Below are 24,394 nucleotides of genomic sequence, written 5' to 3' on the forward strand. Positions count from 1 at the left end.
TCTGCTGGTGTTGGTCCATTGTGTTTTCTGAGGTCCAAGGTCAGTGCAGCCATCTACCAGGAAGTTTTAGAGCACATCATGCTTCCCGCTACTGAACAACTATAGATGCAGAGTTCAATTTCGAACAGGACTTGGCCCCTGCACACAGTGCCAAAACTACCAGTACCTTGTTTAAGGACATGGTAACCCTGTGCTTAATTGACCAGCACACAAAATTTATGGGGTATTGTCAAGAGGAAAATGTGATACGCCAGAACCAACAATGCAGAAGAGCTGAAGGCCTCTTTCAGAGGAACCTGGGCTCTCATAACACCTGAGGAGTGCCACACACTGATCGACTCCATGCCACGCCGTATTGCTGCAGTAATCCAGGAAAAAGTATTGAGTGCTGAACACGTTCATACTTTGCAGTTGGCCAACATTTCTAAAATCCTTTTTTTATTGGTCGTATTTTCTGAGACACTGAATTTGGGATTTGGAATTGGATTTAGAATTTGGGGTGAGTTTTCAGTTATAATAATCCAAATTAAAATAAATACACATTTGAAATATATCAGTCTGTGTGTAATGAATGTATATAATATACAAGATTCACTTTTTGAATGAAATTACTGAAATAAAACTTTTTGGTCATATTCTAATTGATTGAGCAGCACCTGTACATGTGTTGCTTTACAAATATCCAAGTGGCAAAGTTGCATCCTTTCATATTTCACTATGTGGCCCTCGCTGGAAAAAACTTTGGACACCCCTGTCCTTGGGGGCAAATTTGAAATGGAATTTAAAGGCAGCATGATTCATAAAAACAGTGACCTCTGCTTGCCACGCCAGCGCAGTAGCATTGAGTGCAGCTATGCGGCCAGTTCCCAGAACTGCGATTGTCTCCCCGTCGTCGTCCACCACCTTGAAGTCCAAATCCTCGTTGTACTTCCTCCGCTTCACCTGACGACCGGAGCGCCGTTTCTGAGGAGGAGGAGGAAGCAGGGAGAGGATGAGAGTGTGAGTTATAAGAGGCTAGATGAAGCATAGCACAAAGTGCGGCTGTAACAGCGTCCACACTTCCGGGAAGATGTTCTACAAGATTTTGGAATGTGTTTGTTACAATTTCTGTTCCTGTTCATCCCTAAGATGTTTGATTTTTGTTGTTATTTATCTGTTTTACTTTCTTAATGCCAGCACTGATAGTCCCTCCTTACCTCTTTCTTTCACAGTCAAGTGTGATGTTGTCTCATGAAAACTAGTACAAGTTAGACTTGACTCCAGAATCCAGACATACCGTGCTGTCCAGTGGGTCCTGGCTGTCCTCGCCGCCTGTGTTGACGGCTGACAGTGAGGTGGTGTCGTCACTCTCCGCCCCGTCTGGGACAGCCAGTGCCTGTGTTCTCCTCTTGGCCTTCTTTTTCCTCTCCACCGGCATGGCTCCGGGATCTCTGGATGAGGGGAGGAATGAGGATGAAATGCCACAATGACAAACAGCGTGTGCACTAATATTCTAATGCAGACCCTCACCAATTAGTCGGGTGTGAAAGCAGTGCATGAATGACTACCATCAAAGACCTTTACAGCTCAAAGGATGCCAACTAGCATGTGATCATTTTCATTCTGGAGGGTTAGCATGCCCCATGACGTCGTAGTAACTTAATTCTGCACCTGCACCTTTATCCAGATCCTCATCAAACTCTGAGTAGCTTCTTTTTCCACTTTCTTACCTGGGTTTGCGGCCCCTCTGTTTGGGCGCTGACTGGACTGCGGCCTTGATGCTGGCCTGGCTGTGGTTCTTGCCATGACCTAGGCTAGTGTGGGGCGGGCCTTGTGTCCTCAGGGGGGGCGCTGGGTCAGGAGGGTGTAGGAAACAAAAAGTCAAGCAACAGGTAAGAAAAATATCATAATAATATTGATAACATAACATAACAACACAGCAGACTCCAGTCAGACTTCATGTCTGTTTTCAGCCTGTTATTGGTATTAAAGAGATCTCTGAATGAATACATTATGTTCAATTTAACCATTATTCCGTTATTGCCAAACATTATTAGGGATGCTCCGATTGACCTGCCGCCAGTTAGTATCGGCCAATTTCTGTTAGAAGCATGTGATGAGCATATGCCAATGAATGCCTTTCAAAGCCAATCACAAACAACGATCGGCGTGCAGCAGCAAACACTACGTGTGTGTCACGTAGGGTTGCGAACACCCATATTGAGCCAACAAGGGCTTTGTCTTATACAGGGTCAGGCAAAATGATCTGACACATTTGTAGGTTAAATAAAAGGCAAATAAAGTAAAGAAACAAGAAAGTGTTTTTATTTTCAAAAAGTACATATAATGCCATTCTGTTTTATTATGTTTTAAAAATGAAACCAGTCAAATGGGATCCATTATTGTCCACACACTCAATGCAGATCCAGTAGCTGTGAAGTTGGTAACCCATAACAAGATGGTGTTTGGAGCTGCTACGGGATCATGTCTACCAAGATTGAAGGGCAAACGGAACGCTTGTTGTGTTTCAGTTACAGATTTGTTTGTTTTGATAAACGTTTCCACAATGAAAGCGCGATGCTCACCAGTCCAATTCATGGCAGCAACTGAAAAAGAAACGAAAAACAATGGCATTATAAAGAAACAAAGCAAAATGGCATTATATGAAAAAAATGGCATATGTACTTTTCGAAAATAAAAACACTTTTTTGTTTCTTTACTTTATTTGCCTTTTTGCCTCAGTTTGACAGCTTGACACAGCCTACGCCAATCAACACTGGTGTGTTTGATCACTCCTTTTCAAACTTATTGCTGTTGGACTTTTCCGCCTAGCTTCTCATCTTCGGCCTCCAAATGTGACGTTTGACGAGTGACATTTTGTTTTTAAAACAAACAAGCCATGCGGTTAGTTCGGAGCTCGTTGTTATCCTGCGGGGAAGAGGATATCACGTTCATGGGGTACGGGTACGTACTAACTTTTTCAAGTACCACTGCACAATTTTGCTCTCTTGTTGTCATTAACTAATTAATTAATTATACTAATTATGTCTTGTCCTGTGTGTGGTTGTTTAATGAACATAAACACATAGTGTGTCCAGCCTTATGATGGTAAGACTATCACAGGGGTCTCCTAGCTCACCAGCTGATTTTGACTAGCTCACCAAAGGTTCAAAGAATATTTGCTTCAACTCGTAGTTTTATATTATAACTGTTGAATTCAGACTTTATGGCTTTATATAATGACAAATGACCACAAAATAGCACCAAGACGACAGCCACACTGTTTGAGTGGAGATCTGCTTGGTAAATAAAGTACCGTAGCGTAATTTAAATGTTGCCAGTCGTCTCTAATAGTGGTGAAAGTTGGAGACCCCTGCAAACTGGACACTCAATTTATTCTGTTTAAATGTTAAGCAGGACAGCTATCTATTTAATAAAAGATATTTATTTGTATTATTTTATTGTTAATCTTGTTATTTTGAACTAAAAAATGGCCCATTTATTCATCTTACTCCAAAAGGTGCATCAAATTAAGTTCAAGTTTGTGTCAAATAGCAAAAAAACCAACAACAAAAAAACGCTCAAAAGTTTATATTTGAATAATTACCTATTTGCCAGGGGCCCTTCGAATTGTCTAATGGTGGCCCTGGCCAATAGCACTCATCATAAATACATTGAAAAATGCATTTACTGTAGTTAATCCATGTGATCAGTATCAGTATTGGCCGATCTCACTCGTGGAAGTCTGACATCTCACTGCAGCATAAAACCTGATCGGAGCATCCCTAGTTATTATTCTAATTTATTCAGACCACCTGCTCCACAAGTAATTAACATGGGAAGTTTTAAGTGTGCACAAACAGGAAGTGTGTCTGTTTAGAGAGGAACGTGGTCTCACACACACACACACACACGCACACGCACGCACACACACACACACACACACACACACACACACACACACACACACACACACCTTGATTAGCTGGAAGAGGAGGAAGGATTTTGATCTTGGGCTTTCTTCCTCGTTTGCCGGGCACCTTGACGGGAACCTCGACCGAGCCCGTAGTGGTGGGGGTACACATGGCTTTCCGCCTAGCGACATGCTTGAGCTCCGTCTGCCCGTCTGCGCTGCCCCCCCTCCCCTTGGTCCTGCGCTCCCGTCGCTCCTTGGGAATGTTGCTCTGGCTCAGTGTGACCAGCATGGCCTCCCTCTCCTGCTTTCGCTTCTTTGGTATGACCCTTTCCTCTCCCTCCACTCTCTCCCTCTTGTCCTTTTTCTTGCGTTTCTTCCTCACCCTCCCTCCGCCTCCTCCGTCGTCCTCCTCACTCAAGGAGGAAGGAGGTCGCGGGGCTCCCCCAGCAGACTTAGCGCAGTGATTGGACATGGTGGTGCTGCTCACGGGAGCCAGGAGGCAGAGTTGGTCCTTGGGGCCCACGACCAGGTGTCCCCTGGGGATGGTGGGGAGTGTCGTCTGTGCGCTGCTGTTCTGCTCGCCGGCCGAGGAGGAGGTTGCTGCAGACGAGGCCGAGGATGGCGAGTGCTTCAGAAGGCCACTGAACATCTGAAGAAGAAGAAATTGCCTTGTAATGTAATCATGCCGTTCACATCATTAACAATAGCACTAGAGAGCGCAAGCCTCGGCCAAGGCCTACATATTTGTCAGCCGAAATAGAAAATGTGAACACATTTTTGCTCTCCTAAGCAAAATATGACCTGACTGCCTGCTAGGTGAACCACGACACTTCATATGTGAACACATAAGAATTAGATCGACATCAAGATGCACACGGCGTACGCGGCAAACAGACGAACGAGCCATTCTCGCTGAAGAAGACGCGTCATGGGACATGTGACTCTCAGCTGGAGACACCCTGCGGCACTGAGCTTTACTGAACACAAATGACAAACACACACCAAGTGACAATATTGCATGTGCACGACAAGCGTATTAACTGTTGGATTAAAAAGATGCATACTTCAAGGGTGGTGATGTCAAGAACCATGAAACCAACTGACCAAGCGTTTATTAAAAAATGCAGTTTACTGGTGGAACTGGTCTCTGTCCTGCATGTGTGTGTGCATGTGTGTCTGTTTGTGTGTGTGTGTGTGTGTGCAGTGTTTCCCCCTATCATTTTTTTTTTTTAATAGCACCAGATCACAACAGAGGTCGTTAAGGATACCTTTCATACAGAACAGGTCTATACTTTGTTATTTTATTTAACAAACTAAATAGCTTTATCTTATATAACAGGGGTGTCCAACCTTTTTCCAGCGAGGGCCACGTAGTGAATATATATATTTCACACAAAAAAAATGCATCTGAGCTTTGTCATATAGGTGAAAAAGCTCTTTCTTCCCCATTTTGGCTGTTGTTTTTTTAAATTTTCCAAATATTTCAACATTCTTCTTAAATAATCTTGGTAAATTTACTTATCGTAATATCATGACTTTATTCTAGGGCTGGGCGATATATCAATATTTTTAAAATATCGATATTTCTTTGAAGCACAAATCCAAAACAACGATATAGACTGGATTTGCGCTGTTCTCTTGCATCTTCACACGGAGGTCTGTCTCACTCATTACTGCTGTGTGTGTCAGCGCTCCTTAGAGGGGCTGCTGCCCCACCCCCCTCGATCCTCCGTGCTAAACCTGGCGACATTCCAAACCCTCTTGGCGACATATTTTCTCAAAAGCAACTAGCAACACATCTAGCTACATTTTCTGTCATCGTTGGAGAGTTTTCTGGTATTTGGAACATAAAAGTGAAAGTAAAGCTCCCGCTGCACACTGCAGTGGAGATCTACGCATCCTCGAGGCGCGAGGCCACCGAACAAAAATGTTTCTTAATCTTCATTAAATGACTACCCGGACTCGGTCACTTAGGACTCAGTGTGTCAGCACGTGTGATGGAAGAACAGTGTGTCATAAATAAACCAGTAGTCCTAACTACAAGATAAAAGCTGGAGGCGTGTCTGGATGGAATTATTCCCTGTCCAGACTTTGAAAGGCGCTGGCCAAGATAAAATATTAAAATTATTTTATTTTGATGAAGGGATAGACAATTTAAAATTAGCAAACTAAGAATCAAGTGTATTTCTAAACGTGATTAAGGTGTTTTTAAATCACTTTTTGGTGATTTAAAAAATCTGCTTTTTTAAAAAATAATACTCTTCAAAGTAAAGTATTTTTGAGTTGGTTCTGACATTTAAAAATTTCCTCTTGAAAAGGGCAGCTAAAGGTTTGTTATAAAGAAGATTGATTATATTTTACTTTCTCTATATTTATTTTTAAAAAAAGACTGCACTATTGTATTTTAGCGGCTATTTTTCTATAAGATTTTTATTTTTATTTTGATGGAACAACTTCATACGCATATTTGACTTTGTCTAAACTCACTTTGTGGAAAAAATATCGAGATGTATATCGTATATCCATCTTCAACATAAAAATATGGAGATATGAGTTTTGGTCCATGTCGACCAGCCCTACTTTATTCCCGTAATTTTCTTTTCCCCAGCCTAATTTTCCAAAAATGACCACTATTTTGTTTTGTTTGTTTCTCACACTAACATGACTTTTAAAAAATAACATACTTCTCTTTACAACTCCATGCTACTAAGATGACATTATTTTTTCTCTTAATATTTTGACTTTACTCTTGTAAAATTACAGTTGTTTTTTTCCAATTCTGTTGTTGCTTTTTTAACCTTTAAAATATTTAAACTTTTTAAATAATCTTTGTACATTTTCTTCTCATAATTATGACTTTATTCCCATAATATTTTGACTTTATATGACTTTTTATTCTGGTAATAACTTTTTCTGCAACGTTTTGTTGTTTGTTGTTTTTTGTTGTTGACTTAAAAAAAAAGTTTAATATTGCAGCTCTATCATACTAAAATGCCAGCTAATAAATGAATTATTTTTCCTTAATTAATGATTAAGTAATTAATAATACACCTTTATTCTCAGAATGTTGTGACATTTTTTTTTGTTAGCATACAATTTTTTCTCTTAATATTTTGACTTTATTCTCGTAAAATGGCCCGGACTATTTCCATTTATGCTGTTTTTTTATTATCCCAACTAGTTCAACTTTTTTCTTGTAATTTTTCTTCCCATAATTATGACTTTATTTCCGTAACATTTTAACTTTATTCTTGTAACATTCTAACTTTTTGGGCAACCTAATTTTCAACAAATGGCAACTTAATTTGTTGTTTTGTTTGTTTTCCATAATACTATGACTTAGAAAAAATTGCTACTTTCTTTAATATTTCAACTTTATGCAACTAAAATGACAATTTTTCCTCATAATATTATGCCATTATTCACGTAAAATTACAACTGTTTCTCATTATATTACAACTTTTTCCTCTTTATATTTGGAATTTGTTCTTGTAAAATTAAAACTGATTTTTCAATTTTTGTGGTTGATTTTTTTTTTTAAATGTGCTGCGGACACCCCTGGTATATAATTTTTTCCATGACAGCATGTCATGCCTGTCTCACATTTACAACTTATCTGATTGCTGTACTGGGATCAGCGATTGCAACAACAAGAAAAGGAAGGAGCATGCTTGCAGTGAGGGACAAGGTCATGGGGTCCGACGAGTGTGGAACGACATATGTGTCCTTGTGTCTGCATTCACACGCATGTCTCCACTATCCAAGTGTGAAATGCGGCATATCAACATCTGGCGAACACACACACATATGTAAAGGTATAAACACGCACACACACAAAAAAGGACAGACGTGAACGGCAAGCGGTTAGCACAAGGAGAGGCATCAGGACTGTTGCCATGGAAACTGTCTCTCCATGCCAATGTAACGGTGAGCGCAGAGGCAGACGTAAACACACGGTCACCATGACGACACCTTTTGTCGCCGCCTGCTCCCGCCGGTCTGTGCGTGTGTTCCATTCGCAATGGGTTTTTGTTTTGTTTTTTTATGGACTGACACGTGTGTGACGTATCAGCACGGCAGCAACGACGACACTGTAAACCAGGAGTGGCCAAAGTAAAGCCCCTATCGGCCCGTGGCACATTCTAAAAATATAATTTAACAAGAAAGCTAAAAACAAAAAAAAAAGTCCATCCATCCATTTTCTATGCCGCTTCTCCTCATGAGGGTCGCGGGGGCATTCTGGGGGTGATCCCAGCTGACTTTGGCCGACAGGCGGGGTACACCCTGGACTGGTCACCAGCCAATCGCAGGGCACATATAGACAAACAACCATTCACACTCACATTCATACCTATGGACAATTTAGAGTCGCCAATTAACCTAACATGCATGTTTTTGGAATGTGGGAGGAAACCGGAGTACCCGGAGAAAACCCACGCACGCACGGGGAGAACATGCAAACTCCACACAGAAATGCCCAAGGGAGAATCGAATCCAGGTCTGGAAATAAAGTCATAATTACAAAAAGAAAATTTACAAGAAGAAAGTTTAAATAGGTGAGAAATTTGAAAAACAGCTATAATTTTACAGGAATAAACTCAAAATATTAAGAGGAAAAAAAATCATTTTAGTAACAGAGTTGGAAAGAAAAATTTTTTAGGTGCTAATATTATGAGAAACAAAAAGCTTTGAAATTTTGATTTGGGAAAAAGTTATAATATTATGGGAATAAAGTCAAACTATTGTGGAAATAATGTCATAATATTATGAAAACAAAATGTACAAAGACTATTTAAGAAGAAAGTTGAAATATTTGGAAAATCTTTAAAAAACAGAAAAAATGTGTGTGTGTGGGGGGGGAGTGTTGTTACTAATATGTTTTTTCTCAGATATGACAAAGCTGAGATGCATTTTTTTCTTAAAATATACTTCAAATATCTGTGTGTGCGTGTGTGTGTGTTGCTTTAAGGTATATCAAAGTGGCAACGTTGTATCCTTTCATTTTTGGCTATGTGGCCCTCACTGGAAAGACGTTTGGACACCCTTGCTGTAAACAGTTGTTTACTTCCTGCCTAATTTCTAGCACATGCCAGCCGTCACAGCTGAATCATGTGAACGTGTGAGCGCTGCCCTCGCCAGCACCATCATGGATGCCGCTGGTTGCAAAATGACAATTCCAGTCAGCAGATCCAACTCCCTGGACTGAGGACCAACTGGAAGTGCAGGGATCAGCTGACATGATGTCTTTCTTATACCAGCACGGTTAGTTCAAAGATTCCTACCAAGGCATGCTGGGTAGCCCACGTTATAACTTAAAATAGTACACTTTTCTAAGCATTTAGTTTGATACCCACGTAGTCCATGTGGCATAGTTACATTGTGTGTTCCACATCTGTTACTTGGTGTGTTATTTGTTACTTGTTGGTTTCTGTGTTTTTTGACGTCAATGGAACTCGGTGTAAAAAAAAAACAAAGTAAAACACAGTGTGCAGAGCCATCCAAAACTGCTTTCAGGGTTGACTTCCAAACGCGCAAACCTCATTAACTGACACGTTGGCATCGTTTAAAACGAGAATACAACACTGTAACAACATTTATAGGTCAGAAAAGAGGAAAAGCATAATAGGTCCCCTTTAAATGCAGCAAATTGTACTTCCGCAGTAAATTACATTAGTGAGTGATGAGATGAGAATATCTTCTGTTTTTCTTTGTCTGTTTTTTAGACCACGCATACACTAATTTTCATCAAAAATTTAAAAAATTTATAATACTAATAATAAATAAAAGAGACAGCAAATTGGTGTTATTTACAGCAGTGCCATAGACATAGTCCGGGCTTGATTAGAGGGGGAAAAAAACACAATTTACATTGTCTCAATTATTTGCCATGGAGTATTCCTTTTGCTTTACAATACAATACAGTCGGCTACACTGCATAAGTGCACATGTACCGCCACCACAGCTGTAAACCTAGAGGAAACACTGCTCAGTGATTTCTTTCTAGATTCAAGATTCAAGAGTTTTATTGTCATATGCACAGTAAAACAGGCAGTTATACTATGCAATGAAATTCTTATTCTGTTCATTCTCCCAAGAAAAGAAGAAAACACAAGAAAAAGAATAAGAACATAAGAAACATAAATACCAATAAATTAAGCAACAACAGAAGAGACATTAATACAGAAAAATAAACAAATAAATAAATAAATAAAGTGCTATGAGTGTGTGCGTGTGTTGCGTGCGGCGTGTGTGAGTGATTCGTTGAGAAGCCTGATGGCGTGTGGGTAAAAGCTGTTCGCCAGCCTTGTGGTCCTGGACTTCAAACTCCTGTAGCGTCTGCCTGACGGTAGGAGTGTGAATAATGAGTGTTGTGGATGTGTGCTGTCCTTGATGAGGTTGTGTGTTCTGCGTAGGACTCTAGTTTTATAAATGTCTTTCTATGCTCATCATGTTTCGTTTCTATTTCCAATTGACACATTGGACATGGTTTGGGTGACCAATCGCGTACAATTGAAGATTGCCCTTGGGGGTGGCCAGTTTTGGCCAATGTAATTTCATTGTTTGATAATGAACTAGAGAAGCAATCAGGAGGGTTGAGGCATGTTATCCTATTTCACTGTGATTGTGATGTCTGACGAGCCTGCTGTGAAAGTTGGCCAACATGAAGTGGCAGCTTGTTCAAAATCAATGTCAAAATTCCGCCTAATGTTCTGTCAAGGCAGTTTTACTCTGACCAGATTATTGCTATTTATAAATGGTACACGGTCTTTGACTTGTACAGCGCTTTTCATCCTCCAAGGCACTCAAAGCACTTCTACACTGTTAGCACATTTACCTACTGATGATGCATCCACTGGGGGTGCCCAAGAACACATCGACACTATCACGGGAGGACGGAGGATCGAACAAGCAGCCTTCAGGTTGGGAGACGACCACTCTACCACCTGAGCCATTTTACCATTATGTCGCATGGTAAATATAGGAAACATAGAATCTGACACAGTTTAAGCTGGAGGCTAAAATTACTCAACTAACACTGACTCAATAATATGCACAAATAGACAGAAAAAACACACAATGATTACTTTCATGGCTCAGAGCGCCTACATGGAGATGATCTCACACACGCACGCACACACGCATGCACGCACGCACGCGCACGCGCACGCACACACACACACACACACACACACACACACACACACACACACACACACACACACAGTCCAGCTGCATGCTGCAGTGTAGCGAGTTCTGTCGGCCACATAAAGCCACTGAGAACAGCTGAGGGCGGGCTGCCTGCTTGCAGTCGAACAGCCAATTAATCAATAACACACACACGCGCGCGCGCACACACACACACACACACACACACACACACACACACACAGAGTGCTTCTCTCACAGAAATAAAGCGCTTGTGCTGCAGTTTGTTTCATCGATGTTGCAGCCAGGACGTGGCTCGCATGCACGCTAGGCCAACATTGCTATGGTTTTGTTAGGACAGGTTAGCAATGTTCATGATGCAGCACGCTGTGTGGTCAAATAATATGTTCAGTCAGCCAAACAACATAAGAAATTCAAATAGGAAAACGAGTCAAGACTCAAGAGCTCAGAATTTTTGCTTTCTGTTGGGAAAAAAGAGATTAAGGAAGGGGGGGGGCTTGCAGACGGCATTTCATGTGTTTGGGTGAGAAGGAAAAGACGATCAAAGTGTGTAAATGTAGGCCTCAGACAGAGGAAGCACTTGACTGCTTTGCTCTGCTTCGCCTTGAAGTAGAGAGAAAACAAGAAAACAGCACTCGCTGATTCAGGATTTTGGTGGGAAAAATGGAGGGGCGGGGGGGATGTGTCAGTAAAAAGAACTGCTTCTTTTGTATCCACAGGGAAGACCTTTTCTGACTAATTAGTGCCGAAACAACAACACTAACAAGAAGTAAGACCTTTTCACGGCACAAGGGGTGTTCAGACTTTTTCCGGGGGAGGACAGCATACAGAAAAATTGAAGGATGAGGGGACCACTTTGATACATTTTGTGTATTAATAGTATAACTACCTGTTTTCCTGTGCATATGACAATAAAACTCTTGAATCTTGAATCTAAAGATAAGAGGAGCCACATCTGTTTATTTGCTTCTCTTTCATGGGTTAAGTCTGGTCTCGGGTGGCAGTGTCGCGTTTGCTTTATCAGCACAGGTGCAGGTAGTCACGGGGAGTATGAAGCGGAAGAGCATGCGCTTGATTTTTACTTTCCAGCAGCATCACATCCTCACGTTATCAGTTCATTTCCTGCATCAGTATCGTCATGTATTTGATGTAACTTTTTGAGCATTAAATGGGAGCCGGAGGGGGGCTGGATGACGCCATCATCCAATTTGCATAAGTGCTCATGACTCGTGTGCTTTATGGATGCCGTGGGAGACTCAAAAAGTGAGCAACAAACATGAAAAGTTTTGTTTAGAAATACAAAAGATCTCTCTTCTGTCACGTCTTTTTGACGTTTTATGTCACACACAAGATTATAGATGCTTTTAGATGAGAGTGGGGGGCCCTCGGCAGGGCCCACTTCTCGTGCTTTCTTGTCAGTCATGCTCAATAAATGTCGCTTTTTCAAAAAGGGTATCTAGAGGGGCCTGATTGTTCGCTAAATACAGTGTAGCGTAAGGGTGTAACGATTCATTTTAATAACGATTCGATTCCCTTCATGATTCGTGGCTGTAGTTAAATCCTAGGTATATAAATCGATACATTGATGTAGTCGGTGAATCGTTACACCCCTAGTGTCGCATGTTGGGAAAGTGTACCACGCGTTACCCAGCATGCCTTGCGGTTTGTAGATAGGGTTGCAATTGTGCCTGTTTGTTCGTGCATTGGCATTTATTGGCGTTTGAGTTTGTGACCTCCTATTCCTTTCTGCAGTATAAATGCACATTTGCTAAGATGATAGCTACAAATGAGGAGTACTTCTTTGAGCAAAACAAATTTGCTTCTGACTAGATTCTTTGAAACTCAAGCTCACCTCAATAGCAACAAAGTTGCAAAGTTAGCAACAGCAATCATCTCGCTACGTCGTCTTATTCCCCGGCAGAGATGAGGTGTGTCAAGAAGCGCAGTTACGATCAATACTGCCACCTACTGTACAGAATTGTAAGAGAGTCAGTCCCATTACAGGGTGTTTATGACTAAGGGCAAACAGGTACTTCCAAATCTTTTCAGGGTGGCCCACCAGAAATAAATGAATGTAAGGGAAACACTGACAGGCCCAGGTAAGGCTAATCCAAATTGGAAAATAAAAGTTCACTTCATGCATGTAGGGTGTATTTTTTTGTATATGTATGCACATCACTGTATGTCCATAGTCGACATATATAAATGTACGCGTGCGCACACCTTTACCTTTACTTGCTTCATGAGTTTACCCGCAAAAATGTCCACTCATGCTAAAAAACAAAGACTTGTGTAGAATGCAGAATTTTTAACTGTTAGTTTAGTGAAGTCAGCGGTAAAGCTGTGAGTAGATCGCTGTGGACTACAATGTGAGTCGCCATTACAAGACCCAACACGCAGAGGAATTCTAAAACCTGACTAATGGCGAACAGGCGCGGACGTTTGAAGCATTGTTAGCTAAGCTGCAAAAACAACAGGAGCAGCTTGGCTAAAAAGATGAAGTCATTGAAATATTCACCTCACATATTCAGCCTGACTTGCAAGCATTTGCTGAAGCCCTACAGAGATTATTTTCTCTCACCGAACAGGAAAAAAAAAAAAAAACAAAACATAAAAACAGTAAATTATGTGGTTGCACTACAAGCAAGATGGTTACAAGAATTTGTCGAAAGCTGATTTAATGCTGGTCTTTCAAAAATGTTACAATGTCAAAAAGATAGAATTTATATGTGGCATAATCTAGTTCAGCCTGTTGGCCCTCCACAATATGCCATAATATGCAACATATATACACAATACAATATTTTTTGTGCCCCCTTGGGAAAAAGTATTGCCCTCAGTGTGCGTGTACGTGTGCGTGTGCGTGTGCGTGTGCGTGTGCGTGTGCAACTAACCTGCTGCTTGTCCTTCTTGTGTATTTTCATCTTCTGTGCCTTGACTGCATCTGTGGACACAAACAACTTGATTAGTTTTTAAAAACATAACAACAGGAAGTAAACCTATTTGACATTCTACAAAATTTTTAAAAAGTGTGTGTTTGATTGATAAATTGATAAATGTCATTCAGTGTTTCCCATACATTAATTTATTTGTGACAGCCTAACACAAATACATTTGGAAAACCATAGATACATTTGGCACATTTTTTTTTATAGATTTGTTGCAACCTTTTTATTTAACGCTAACTTTTTTTTAAAGATTTGGCGCTACCTTTTTTTTACCTGTTCGCTCTTGTTCACAAAAACATTTGAGATTTTTTTCAACATTTTTAACGTTTAAATTTACTCGGCACTATCTATTTTTAGATTTGGTGCTACCTTTTTGTTGGTTTTTTTGCTTTAGATCTGGCAGTACCTGTTTGCTGTTTTTTAGAGAATTTGAATCTTTTTAAATGTACTTGGCACTGCCTTTTTTAAAAGATATGGCACTATCTTTTTTTAGATTTTTTTTTTTTTTTTTTTACATTTGGCACTACCCTTTTTGGAACATTTGCTGCTAGTTTTTTAAACATTTTTTAGATTTGCCATAACTTTAGTTTTTTTAGATTTCAGGTAGGACAGGGCAATATGGACCAAAACTCATATCCCGATATATTTATACTGAAAATCAATATGAAATATATATCCCGACATTTTTTCCACAGGGTGAGTTTAGAGAAAGTCAAAGTCTGAAGTTGTGTGAAGTTGTTGCGTTAAAATAAAATTTAAAAAATCTTATAGAAAAATAAAATACTCCATTCTCTTTGTGAAGTAAATAGTACAAATAAAAAGTCAAATATAATCATCAATCTTCTTTATAACAAACCTTTAGCTATGCTCCAATCCTCAGCTAATACCAAGAGTACAAAAGAACAACATATGTACCAAAGTGCCCCGTTTAAGACAACATTTTTAAATGTCAGCAGCAATTCAAAAATACTTTTAATTTCAACAGTATTATTTTTTAGAAAGCAGAGCCTCGTAGGAGAGACAAAAAAGTGAATAAAAACACCTTAATTACGTTTAGAGGTACAAATAAACTTGATTCTTAGTTTGTTCATTTAAAATATTTTATCTTAGCTAGCGCTTCTCAAAGTCTAGACAGCGTAATAATTACATCCTGAGTCGCCTCCAGCCTCCACTTTTTATCTTGTAGTTAGGACTACTCGTTTATTTATCACACACCGTTCTTCCATCACACGTTCTGACAGAGGTAAGTGACCGAGTCCGAACGAGGCTTGAGTGTAATGAGTACTCGCCCTGTGAAACAGGACGAGATCCACCCCGGTGACATCGTGCCTCGAGGATGCGTGGATCTCCACTGCAGTGTGCAGCGGGAGCTTTACCTCAATTTTTAAGTTCCCAAATACCAGAAACTCTCCGACGATGCCAGAAAAAGTAGCTAGATTTTTTGCTCATCGCTTTTGAGAAAATATGTCGCCAAGAGGGTTTGGAATGTCACTAGATCTGGCACAGAGAGGGGCGGGGCAGCAGCTTCGCTAAGGAGCGCTGACACACACAGCAGAGCGAGACAGACCTGCATGTCAAGATACAAGAGAACAGCGCAAATCCAGTCTATATCGATATGAACGATATGTTTGTTTTTGATATTGTGCTTAAAAGAAATGTCGATATTTTAAAAATATCAATATAATTTCATGCTACCTTTTTTTTTTTTTTTACAATTTTGTGATTTGGAAGACTTTTTTTTTTAGCTTTCTTTTTCTTTTTTAAGATTCATCACTATCTGTTGCCCTTGCTCACAAACACATTAAAATGGGTCTGTGTAGCTTGTAGACTTTTGTAAGATTTGGTGCTTTTTTTTTTTTAATTCACTTGGAGCTACCTTTTTTCTTTATTTGACACCAACTTTTTTTAAGGTTTGGTGCTACTTTTTTTTGGGCCATTTTAAACATTTGGTGCTAACTTTTCTTAGATTTGGCACTACCCTTTTTTTTTAAAGATTTGTCGCTACTGCTTTTTTTTTATATTTGATGCTACCTTTTTAGATTTGGCACTACCTTTTATAAAATTTGGCAGTAGTTTTTTTTCAGATCTACCTTTTTTTTCTTTTTTTTTTAGATTTGGCACTACCTGCTCACCCTTGTTTACCAACACATTATAATGGGACTGTGTGTGTAGCTTGTCATTCCACCTCTGTACAGTAGATGGCATTGTAACTCTGCTTCCATACGCTCACAACACAACTGACTTGGTTGTGCATCATAATGCATCGGTTCATCAATATAGTGACATTTCGATGCACAATGGCATGTATATTATCTTGAAAGTCAGTGCACACTTACATGGAGCCCAGGAAACATCATAAATGTGTTTTGTTGGGGTTTTTTTTTAATTCACTTGTGCGTGTTATAGAACACACACACGCGCGTCTATCGCTGCACAACATACAAAACCTACACCCTTAAGTCAATAAATTCATGTTCTGTTGTCAAATAAGGTTTAAAAACATGAGATAATGTCGCATATTTCCTATAATGCAAACCCAAAAGCTCTCTTTTACCCGTCACAAACACACAAACACCGAGTCTGACTTCTCCACTCTGGTTTGAGATTTGTGTCTTGGCCTGTTAAGTACATTAAACAATGATATCGCCCTCCCCAACCCAGTGCTGCAGATAAATTCAGTCCTGTGTGAAACACAGTCATTGGCCGTCAAGGGAGTGGTTATGGGATGATGCCGTGCTCAGTGGCACGTCAGCAGTGTTTGTGAAGTGAGCGTCACCGCAAGCACAACCACTGGTCATGTATCAATGATGATGCAAAAGCATGAAACAACCTTTGGCAGCGCACACACACAGCGACCTCTTGTGGCCGCAACGTGGCACATATGCGATCACATGACCTGACTTGATGGCCTCACAGAGTGGGTGGAGCCTCAGAGGAGTGTTTTAAAGTGAAGCAAGGCCTTCCCTCCCCCCTCTTCCAAGCAGGACCAGGAAGTGATGACTTGTGTGTTTATTAATCAGGCACATCTTCACGTCTGTATTGACTCCCCAATCCTCTTGTTATTTACTCTGCACCACTCGTCTGCATCATCATCGTGCAGGGAGGCGGCGCAAATTGGGACTGAACCTCAGCATTGGCGTAATGTACTGAATATACACACACACACACACGCACGCACGCACGCACGCACGCACACACAGTGTTCTAACAGCAGTGTTGAAAGCCTGACTTGACTAAAAACAACATGAAAATACTCTAGACAACAGTAAAACCTCTAAACTCAACCACCGCTAAGGTCATACAATCTGGAACTGGGCTGGTGCGGTTTGTTTGTTCTTTGACTCCTTCCAACTGAAGGATGAGCATCAACAAGACGGAGAAGGTGAGAAGAAAAGACGTAACGTCACCATACGCGTCCGCACTTAACAAAGTTTTAGCGTTTTATGGCCCTGTCCACTCGGGAACGCTCCTGAGATTTTTTTTTTTTTGGTCGGTTGAAAAAAATTCACGTCCACACTGTCCGGGACGAGAAAATAGTTGCATTCACACGGGAACGGATCGCTAAGTAAGAACGATGTAATGCACAAGGCACACCTACGTGTAGTGCTGTGAACAGACATGCAGACTGAACCACGTCACACACCATAAGGCCGCATCCGCATAAGTCCGTCGTCTTCCGCTTTCCAACGCTTGTCTAGACTTACGAGAAAGTGCGTCATTTTGGAAGTACAAGACAAGAAAATACCAGGAGAATGTTGACTGCGGTGAGTCATGACACTCAAAATATTCAGATATTATGTTGGTTTGTCATGAAAGCTCATTTCTGGTCACATGATGGGTTGCTGATGTCATTGTAAAAATAAGTGGATTGGTCGTCGGAGCCGGCGTTTTCTGATTTTCCCACGCTGGAAGCCGTTTTCAAAACAATACAGTTTCAGGGCACCCAGACCGCCATCTCCATTTGGATGAGAGCCTGAAACTAGGGATGCTCCGATAGATGGATCGACTAGTATCGGCCGATTTCCGTCAAAAACATGATCGGCATAGGCCGCAAAATTTTAAAGCCAATCACAAAAACACATCACCATAAGGCATCGATATGACAATTCATGTCATGACAACACAGACATGACATGAATGTGCATGTGGGCTGCGTCACGTAGGGTTGACAACACCGTATCGAGCCAACAAGGAACGCACTTTGTCCGGTATTGCCGCGAGAATCAACACTAGTCTGTAAAATCTCCACTGGTTTGAGTTTGACAGCTCAATGCCAGTGTGTTTGATCACTCCCTTGTCAAACCTATTGGTGTTGGACTTCTCTTGCATCTTTCTCTACACGCTTTGCCTCGCTGTCCGCAGCTTATCTCCCTGGCTTCTCGTCTTCAGACTCCAAATGTGACTTTTTACCACAGTGACATTTTGTTTTTACAACAAATAAGCGATGCGGTTAGTTTGGAGCTCAGCTGAAAACGTTTCCGTGTGGATGGCCTCTATACTAGTCACGAGGGGTGTCACAAGAGTTCTCGTTCAGAAAAAAATGTCTCGTGGGCACTAGGCCTTGACCATTTTGCCGGTCTCAATATGTTGCCATGTGCATGAGTATTTGTTTTCCTCATCTACCGCCTCCAAACAGACGGTAAGAGATCTCACTCTGTGCGTTTCTTTCAGCACCTTGGCACGTTTATTCCATACAACAAGCCCTTTTGTCACTCATAGAGTCTCTTTGTCTCGGTGCGTGGAGGCGGGGCTGCTAGCATACACACAGTGTGCAAAAGAGTGTAACGTATATTGTCATATATTTTTTCATTGTACTTTTCTTAAAACGGGACTTAAAGCATTGCCTGTACATTTCCTTAATCTTATATGATGGCCACAGCTTGACCCTGGAACAGATTATTTTATTTCCATCTTGTTTTGTTTTTTACATGTTACTATTAACATTAATTCACTTCTTTTTACACTTGCATGACACTTCATTTTAAAATGGGAGTTCAAACTTGGCCTGCACACTGAATAGAGCTTGTGGCCACAGCTTGACCCTGGAACAGATTGTTTCTATTTTCATTATCTCCCATGGGAAATTGTTTCCAAATCTGACCAACATGAACCAGTGCCTCAGAACAGTTTGTGTTCCACCTCAGAAGTTCCTGTGTACTCGTCTCTCCAACAACAATCAGACATCCTGATGGAGTCGGTGTACTACTGGATTTTGTAAATATCATGCTGCAGCTCAAAGTAGTCAACAGTCGGTGGAAAAAAGAGTGCAGGAGGACTACAGTATGTGCCAAGGCTATCTTCCACCTGCAACATCAACTACATGAAAGTACGCAACTACATGACAGTAAATAACTACATGAGAGTTGTGTCTGCTGCACTAACAGTCTGCTCCTGTCACTCAACAGACACAAATCCAACTGCTCTGAATATTTACCAATAGCATGCAAAACTCAACGTGCGTGTGTGTGTGCGTGTGCGTGCGTGTGCGTGTGACACAACAACCAACAGTTAGCATCACACACAACCTACTAACAAAGAAAAACCTCTCATCACACAACGTCACTGCTGGTTCTTTTCCACAAGCACCTGTTTCACGAATACAACAACCAGTACTACACATGACTACTACTAGGACCATCTTTACACAACAGTACTATTACAACCAGTACTACACATGACTACTACTAGGACCATCTTTACACAACAGTACTATGACAACCAGTACTACACAATAGTAATATTACAACCAGTACAACGCAATAACACAATCACAACCAATACTAAAACCAGAACTTGGCAATAGTACTATTACAACCGATACTACACAAAAGTACTATCAGAACCAGTACCATGCAATAGCACTATTACAACAGTACTAAAAGCAGTAGTAGGCAATAATACTATTTGAACCAGTACTAGACAATACTATTACAACCAGTACTACACAATAGCACTGTTACAAATGGTACTAAAACTAGTACTATGCAATAGTACTATTTGAAAAAGTACTAGACAATAGTACTGTTACAACCAGCACCACACCACAGTACTATTAGACCCAGTACAATGCGGCAGCACTAACTAACCAGTACTACACAACAGCAGTATTATGCCAGTACTACAGAACAGTACTATTAGAACCACTACTACGCAATAGCACTATAATAACCAGTACTAGGCAATAATACTATTTGAAACAGTACTATTACATGCAGCACTAGGCAATAGTACTATTACAACCAGTACAAGACAATAGCACAATTACAATCAGCACTACAAAATAGTGCTTTTACAAGCAGTACTACACAATTGTACAACTAAACACTTTTATAAACCCAGTACTATTATAACCAATTGTAAAACCAGTACCTGTCAAAAGTACCAACTGGTGTGGTTATGCGATACATACGCTGGTAAACCTCACTCCCTGACCCCTTAAGAGCTGCGCTCGACGACAGGTTTTCAGCTCGTTGGCTAGGGCGGCTCCACAATACACATTAGAATACAAAAGACAATAGAAGTATTACAACCAGGTTAGTACTGCACATTTGTACTATTAGAGCCAGTAGTATTACAACCATTTTAGAAGCAGTACAACACAACTGTGTAGGGCACAAACACAAGCGTCAAATAAAATTCCTTTACTTGCCAACATTAAATAAACACCCATAGCAATAAAGAATAAATAAATTAAGAAAAATAGTAACAATAGTCAAAGTAACTCCGCCCACACTTGGCTCCGCCCACCACTGGCCAACAAAATGACTGTTTTGAATAGGCAGGTAATGAAAGCAGGTGCGCATAGAGATGCCTGCTATGTACTCATTCAAATATCACATGTGCCAAGATTGGCTCAAGGGGTGAAAGGTCAAGAGTCTATCTTTATGGGAGAGAGAGAGAGAGAGAGAGAGAGAGAGAGAGAGAGAGAGAGAGAGAGAGAGAGAGATGAATGCATCTTCATACCACACTGCATCTTGAAAAATGATGTTTTCATGCACTCCTCCTTGCTGCATGCATGTTGCCCATTTCCTGCCTGCCACTTCAGTGGAATGCAGCATGTGGCTTCCAAAAACAAAAGGATGGTGCATGTGAGTCAAAGGTGTTCCTGCTGCTGCTTCATGATGATGATGAAAATGACGGCCTTCTTTTGCCGGCGACATTCAAGCCAGCTGCAGCTGACATGGCAATGTACTGTACAAGTATTTATAGCATTCATATGTGTTCCATACACTCACTACTTATAGCTTGTTTATACCAGCATAAAAAGTGGCATCTGTGTCCTCACACCTGGCCAGGTGAAAGTGAAAGGATGATGGAATGACTATTTACCTGCACACACATGATCTGACCATTGTTATTAATTCATGCAAATGTATAACGCCTAGCCTAGCAGGCTAGCTAGCTAGCTAGCTTAGACATCGTTAGGGGGGCACGGGTGAATGCTAGCAGACGCGGGGGCTAACGCACGGCTAGCTTCCATGTAAGCAAGCCAGTTGGGTGGCCACAAGTTGAAGGAGCTTTTCGTGAGGAGAGGAAGAAGTTAGCAAGGAGGATGTGAAGACGACACAACAAGCTCCTGCCAGGGGAATGAGACACTGTCCTGGTTCGTGTTAGCTCATGTAGCTAGCGGGCTAGCAGCCTCGGCTAGCTCAGTCATGTCACCGCATCGCGGGTGTAAATACATCGTTACAGCCGCCTCCTTACACATGTGGATAGCCGATAAAAGTCCTTATCGGGACGCCTCTCCGCCGAAAACCGTCCCCTGCACACAGCTCACCTGCTCCCGCACCGGACTGACGCTCTCAGCGGCGAGACATCCCCCCGGTGAGCCCGAAAAAACGCCGCCGCTTCTTATTTCCAAGGACACAAAATCGCCATGACAGTTTAGAAAAATGCATAAAAAATTAGCAGGCGGGGGAGGGAGGGCAGATGCGGAGGGGAGGAGAGGGAGAAGGGGGAGGAGGAGTGCATCAGTGGGAGCCCCCCCAAAAAACCCAACAGAACCAGAAAGAGTTCAGTCAGCCAGGATGTCTCAGTTCTGGACCGCATCCCCGACCTGAAGCTAGCCTCTTCCCCAAAATGGCCCCCGCAGGAGCCAAACAGCAGCGGCGGCCTGGATGTGAGGGAACTTTAGCAGCTGTGTGCGTGTGGGCGTGCGTGTGTGCTGCAGGTAGCCTAGCGAGCTAGCATGCAGCTTCCATTGACTGCAGCCGGCTACGTGCACGCCGCCGCTTGCCGTGCACGCCATTGTTGTTGTTGTGCTCTTACCTGCACGAGGGGGGTGGGGGGGGGGGAATTCCCGCCGTCAACAGGCTGCTGGGGGGGGGGGGGGGGGGGGGGGGGGCAGTCATACCTGACCTGCATTTGAACTTTGACCTGAGCTCATCTTGCTTAGGGTCAGTAAACATCAGTCCTCTGCCAAATATGTTTAATATGGTTGCCCTGCGATTGACTGGTGAGCAGTCCAGGTTGTACTGCGCCTCTCGCCCGAACTCAGCTAGGATAGGCTCCAGCGAGGGTGAGGATGGGTGAGGATGAGTGGCGTAGAAAATGGATGGATGGATGGATATTTAATATAGTACATAATATTAACATAATTAATTTCATACAATTGTATTTATATTATTTTATTTATTTATTTCTATTATTTAATTCATATATATATTTATGTATTACATTTTGTATTTAAATTATTTTTAAGATGTTTGTGTATTAAATAGTACATTAATTAGTTTTTATTTATTAAGTATTTAAGTAATTATTATTTACATTGCATATAAATTGCATATACGTTTCAAGTTTGCGTCTCACAGCAACTGTGGCGTGTTCAAGGACTGCTGAACAAAGTGCGAAATCACAGCTCTTCAGGAAAACATAACAGTGGTTACATGTATGCTGTACATTTTACCGGTATTATCAGATATTTGTAAATTATTACCCACTTAGGATCAATGACATGTGTTTCTGTGAAAAAATTGCCTATTTCCTGGAAAAATATACATATATAAATAATAAATATATAATATATAAACATTTAGTAGATGTTATATATAAATAAAAAGTATATATATTTTATTTATTTGTTTGTTTCCTGCGGAAAAAACGCCCCCTTTAAGGGAAAATATCTATAAATAATAAATAAATAGTATATAAAAGTTAAATATTTTTTACATATTTATTTATTTATTTATTTATTTATTTATTTATTTATTTACTTATTTATTGTCTGCAGAAAAAAATGGACCGTTTTTGGTGGGAAAAAAAAATTTACAAATTTGCAGAGCCATGGATTCTGAATTGTGAATAATAATCTGTTCCAGGGTCAAACTGTGGCCATCATAAAAGCTTAAGCTTTAAATGTCACACTAGAACATTTCTTCTTTGTGTGCCCATGGATGTTCTGCTCCACAAAGAGTTAAGTCTGCGTCTGATCCGTGTAGCCCAGCACACATCCTACTGCCGTTTCCTGCACCCCACCCACACCCCCTCCCCCAAGTCCCTCTTCCATCACCCCTCCTCCTCAAAGTGGGAGGGGAGGGGTTCTGATGTTTTTGTGTTGTGTTCAAGTCCTTCTGTACTTTGCATGTTTTTTGCCTGGACTATAAATAATGGTTGAGCTTAGCGGCCACAACATTAGGTACACAACATGAGCGGCATGAAAACATTGTGGAATGTTGCAGACCTGCCCCAAGGCCAAACAATACCACACATTTACATCTGTATCCTTTGAGTCAAGAGTCATGAAGTTTGTTTTGGTTTTTTTTTGTTCCACGCCGCCATCTGCTGCATCTGGAAGATAATTGTCCAATTCAGCCCCAATGCAAGTGGATGGTAACGTCCCATCCACCGGACCACGGACCACCCCGCCACTTAGTTGTTTCCAGTTCATACAAACAAGTCATCTGACCTTGCACAGCACAAGATGTGCTCATTAGGCATGCATGGAAACACACACACACACACACACACACACAGACAGAGCCTCACCTTGGGCGGCCATGTTGGCTCAGACAAGCGGGTCTGAGGCTGTTGCCATGGCAACTGATGCTGAGCTCCTATGTCGGGCACGTCGCCCTGGCACTGCTGTGGGGGGTGGCACACGTATTTTCAGCAGAACCATGCTGCTGCCGTGCGTGTGTGTGTGTGCGTGTGTAGGTGTGAAACAATGGCAAACAGAAACAGAAAGATTTGCTCTAAGCACACAAACATTAGCAGTCAGAGATTTAATGCTTCATTTCAATCAAATTATTTCATGTAAATGTGATTACTGTTACTACGCACACACGCGCACAAGGGTGCAACATCCTGGCAAACCGGTCCGGATGACAAAGGCACAAAATGACAGTAGGGGGCGTCATACTACAATAGTACAAACATGCCTCAA

The 24,394-nt window shown here is 41.3% G+C and overlaps 1 protein-coding gene across 4 annotated transcripts in view; it reads right to left on the bottom strand.

The window, feature by feature from the left end:
* chd6 (chromodomain helicase DNA binding protein 6) overlaps positions 1 to 22,149 on the bottom strand; it is a 53,678-nt gene extending 31,529 nt beyond the window's left edge. For 2 of the 4 annotated variants that reach the window (XM_054783924.1, XM_054783921.1), the window contains exons 1-7: positions 21,788 to 22,149; positions 20,974 to 21,072; positions 13,957 to 14,006; positions 3,956 to 4,544; positions 1,710 to 1,830; positions 1,277 to 1,430; positions 814 to 963 (exon numbers count right to left, since the gene is read on the bottom strand). In XM_054783924.1, the coding sequence (XP_054639899.1) occupies positions 814 to 963; positions 1,277 to 1,430; positions 1,710 to 1,830; positions 3,956 to 4,544; positions 13,957 to 14,006; positions 20,974 to 21,004 (1,095 nt within the window). In that variant the 5' untranslated portion in view covers positions 21,005 to 21,072; positions 21,788 to 22,149. Of the gene's footprint in view, positions 1 to 813; positions 964 to 1,276; positions 1,431 to 1,709; positions 1,831 to 3,955; positions 4,545 to 13,956; positions 14,007 to 20,973; positions 21,073 to 21,714 lie in introns of all 4 variants that reach the window. The other 2 variants (XM_054783922.1, XM_054783923.1) reach the window with 2 other exon arrangements.
* Between the last annotated feature and the right edge of the window lie 2,245 nt (positions 22,150 to 24,394).

Source organism: Dunckerocampus dactyliophorus, chromosome 8, assembly GCF_027744805.1.
Source record: "Dunckerocampus dactyliophorus isolate RoL2022-P2 chromosome 8, RoL_Ddac_1.1, whole genome shotgun sequence".
Classification (NCBI taxonomy): Eukaryota; Metazoa; Chordata; class Actinopteri; order Syngnathiformes; family Syngnathidae; genus Dunckerocampus; species Dunckerocampus dactyliophorus.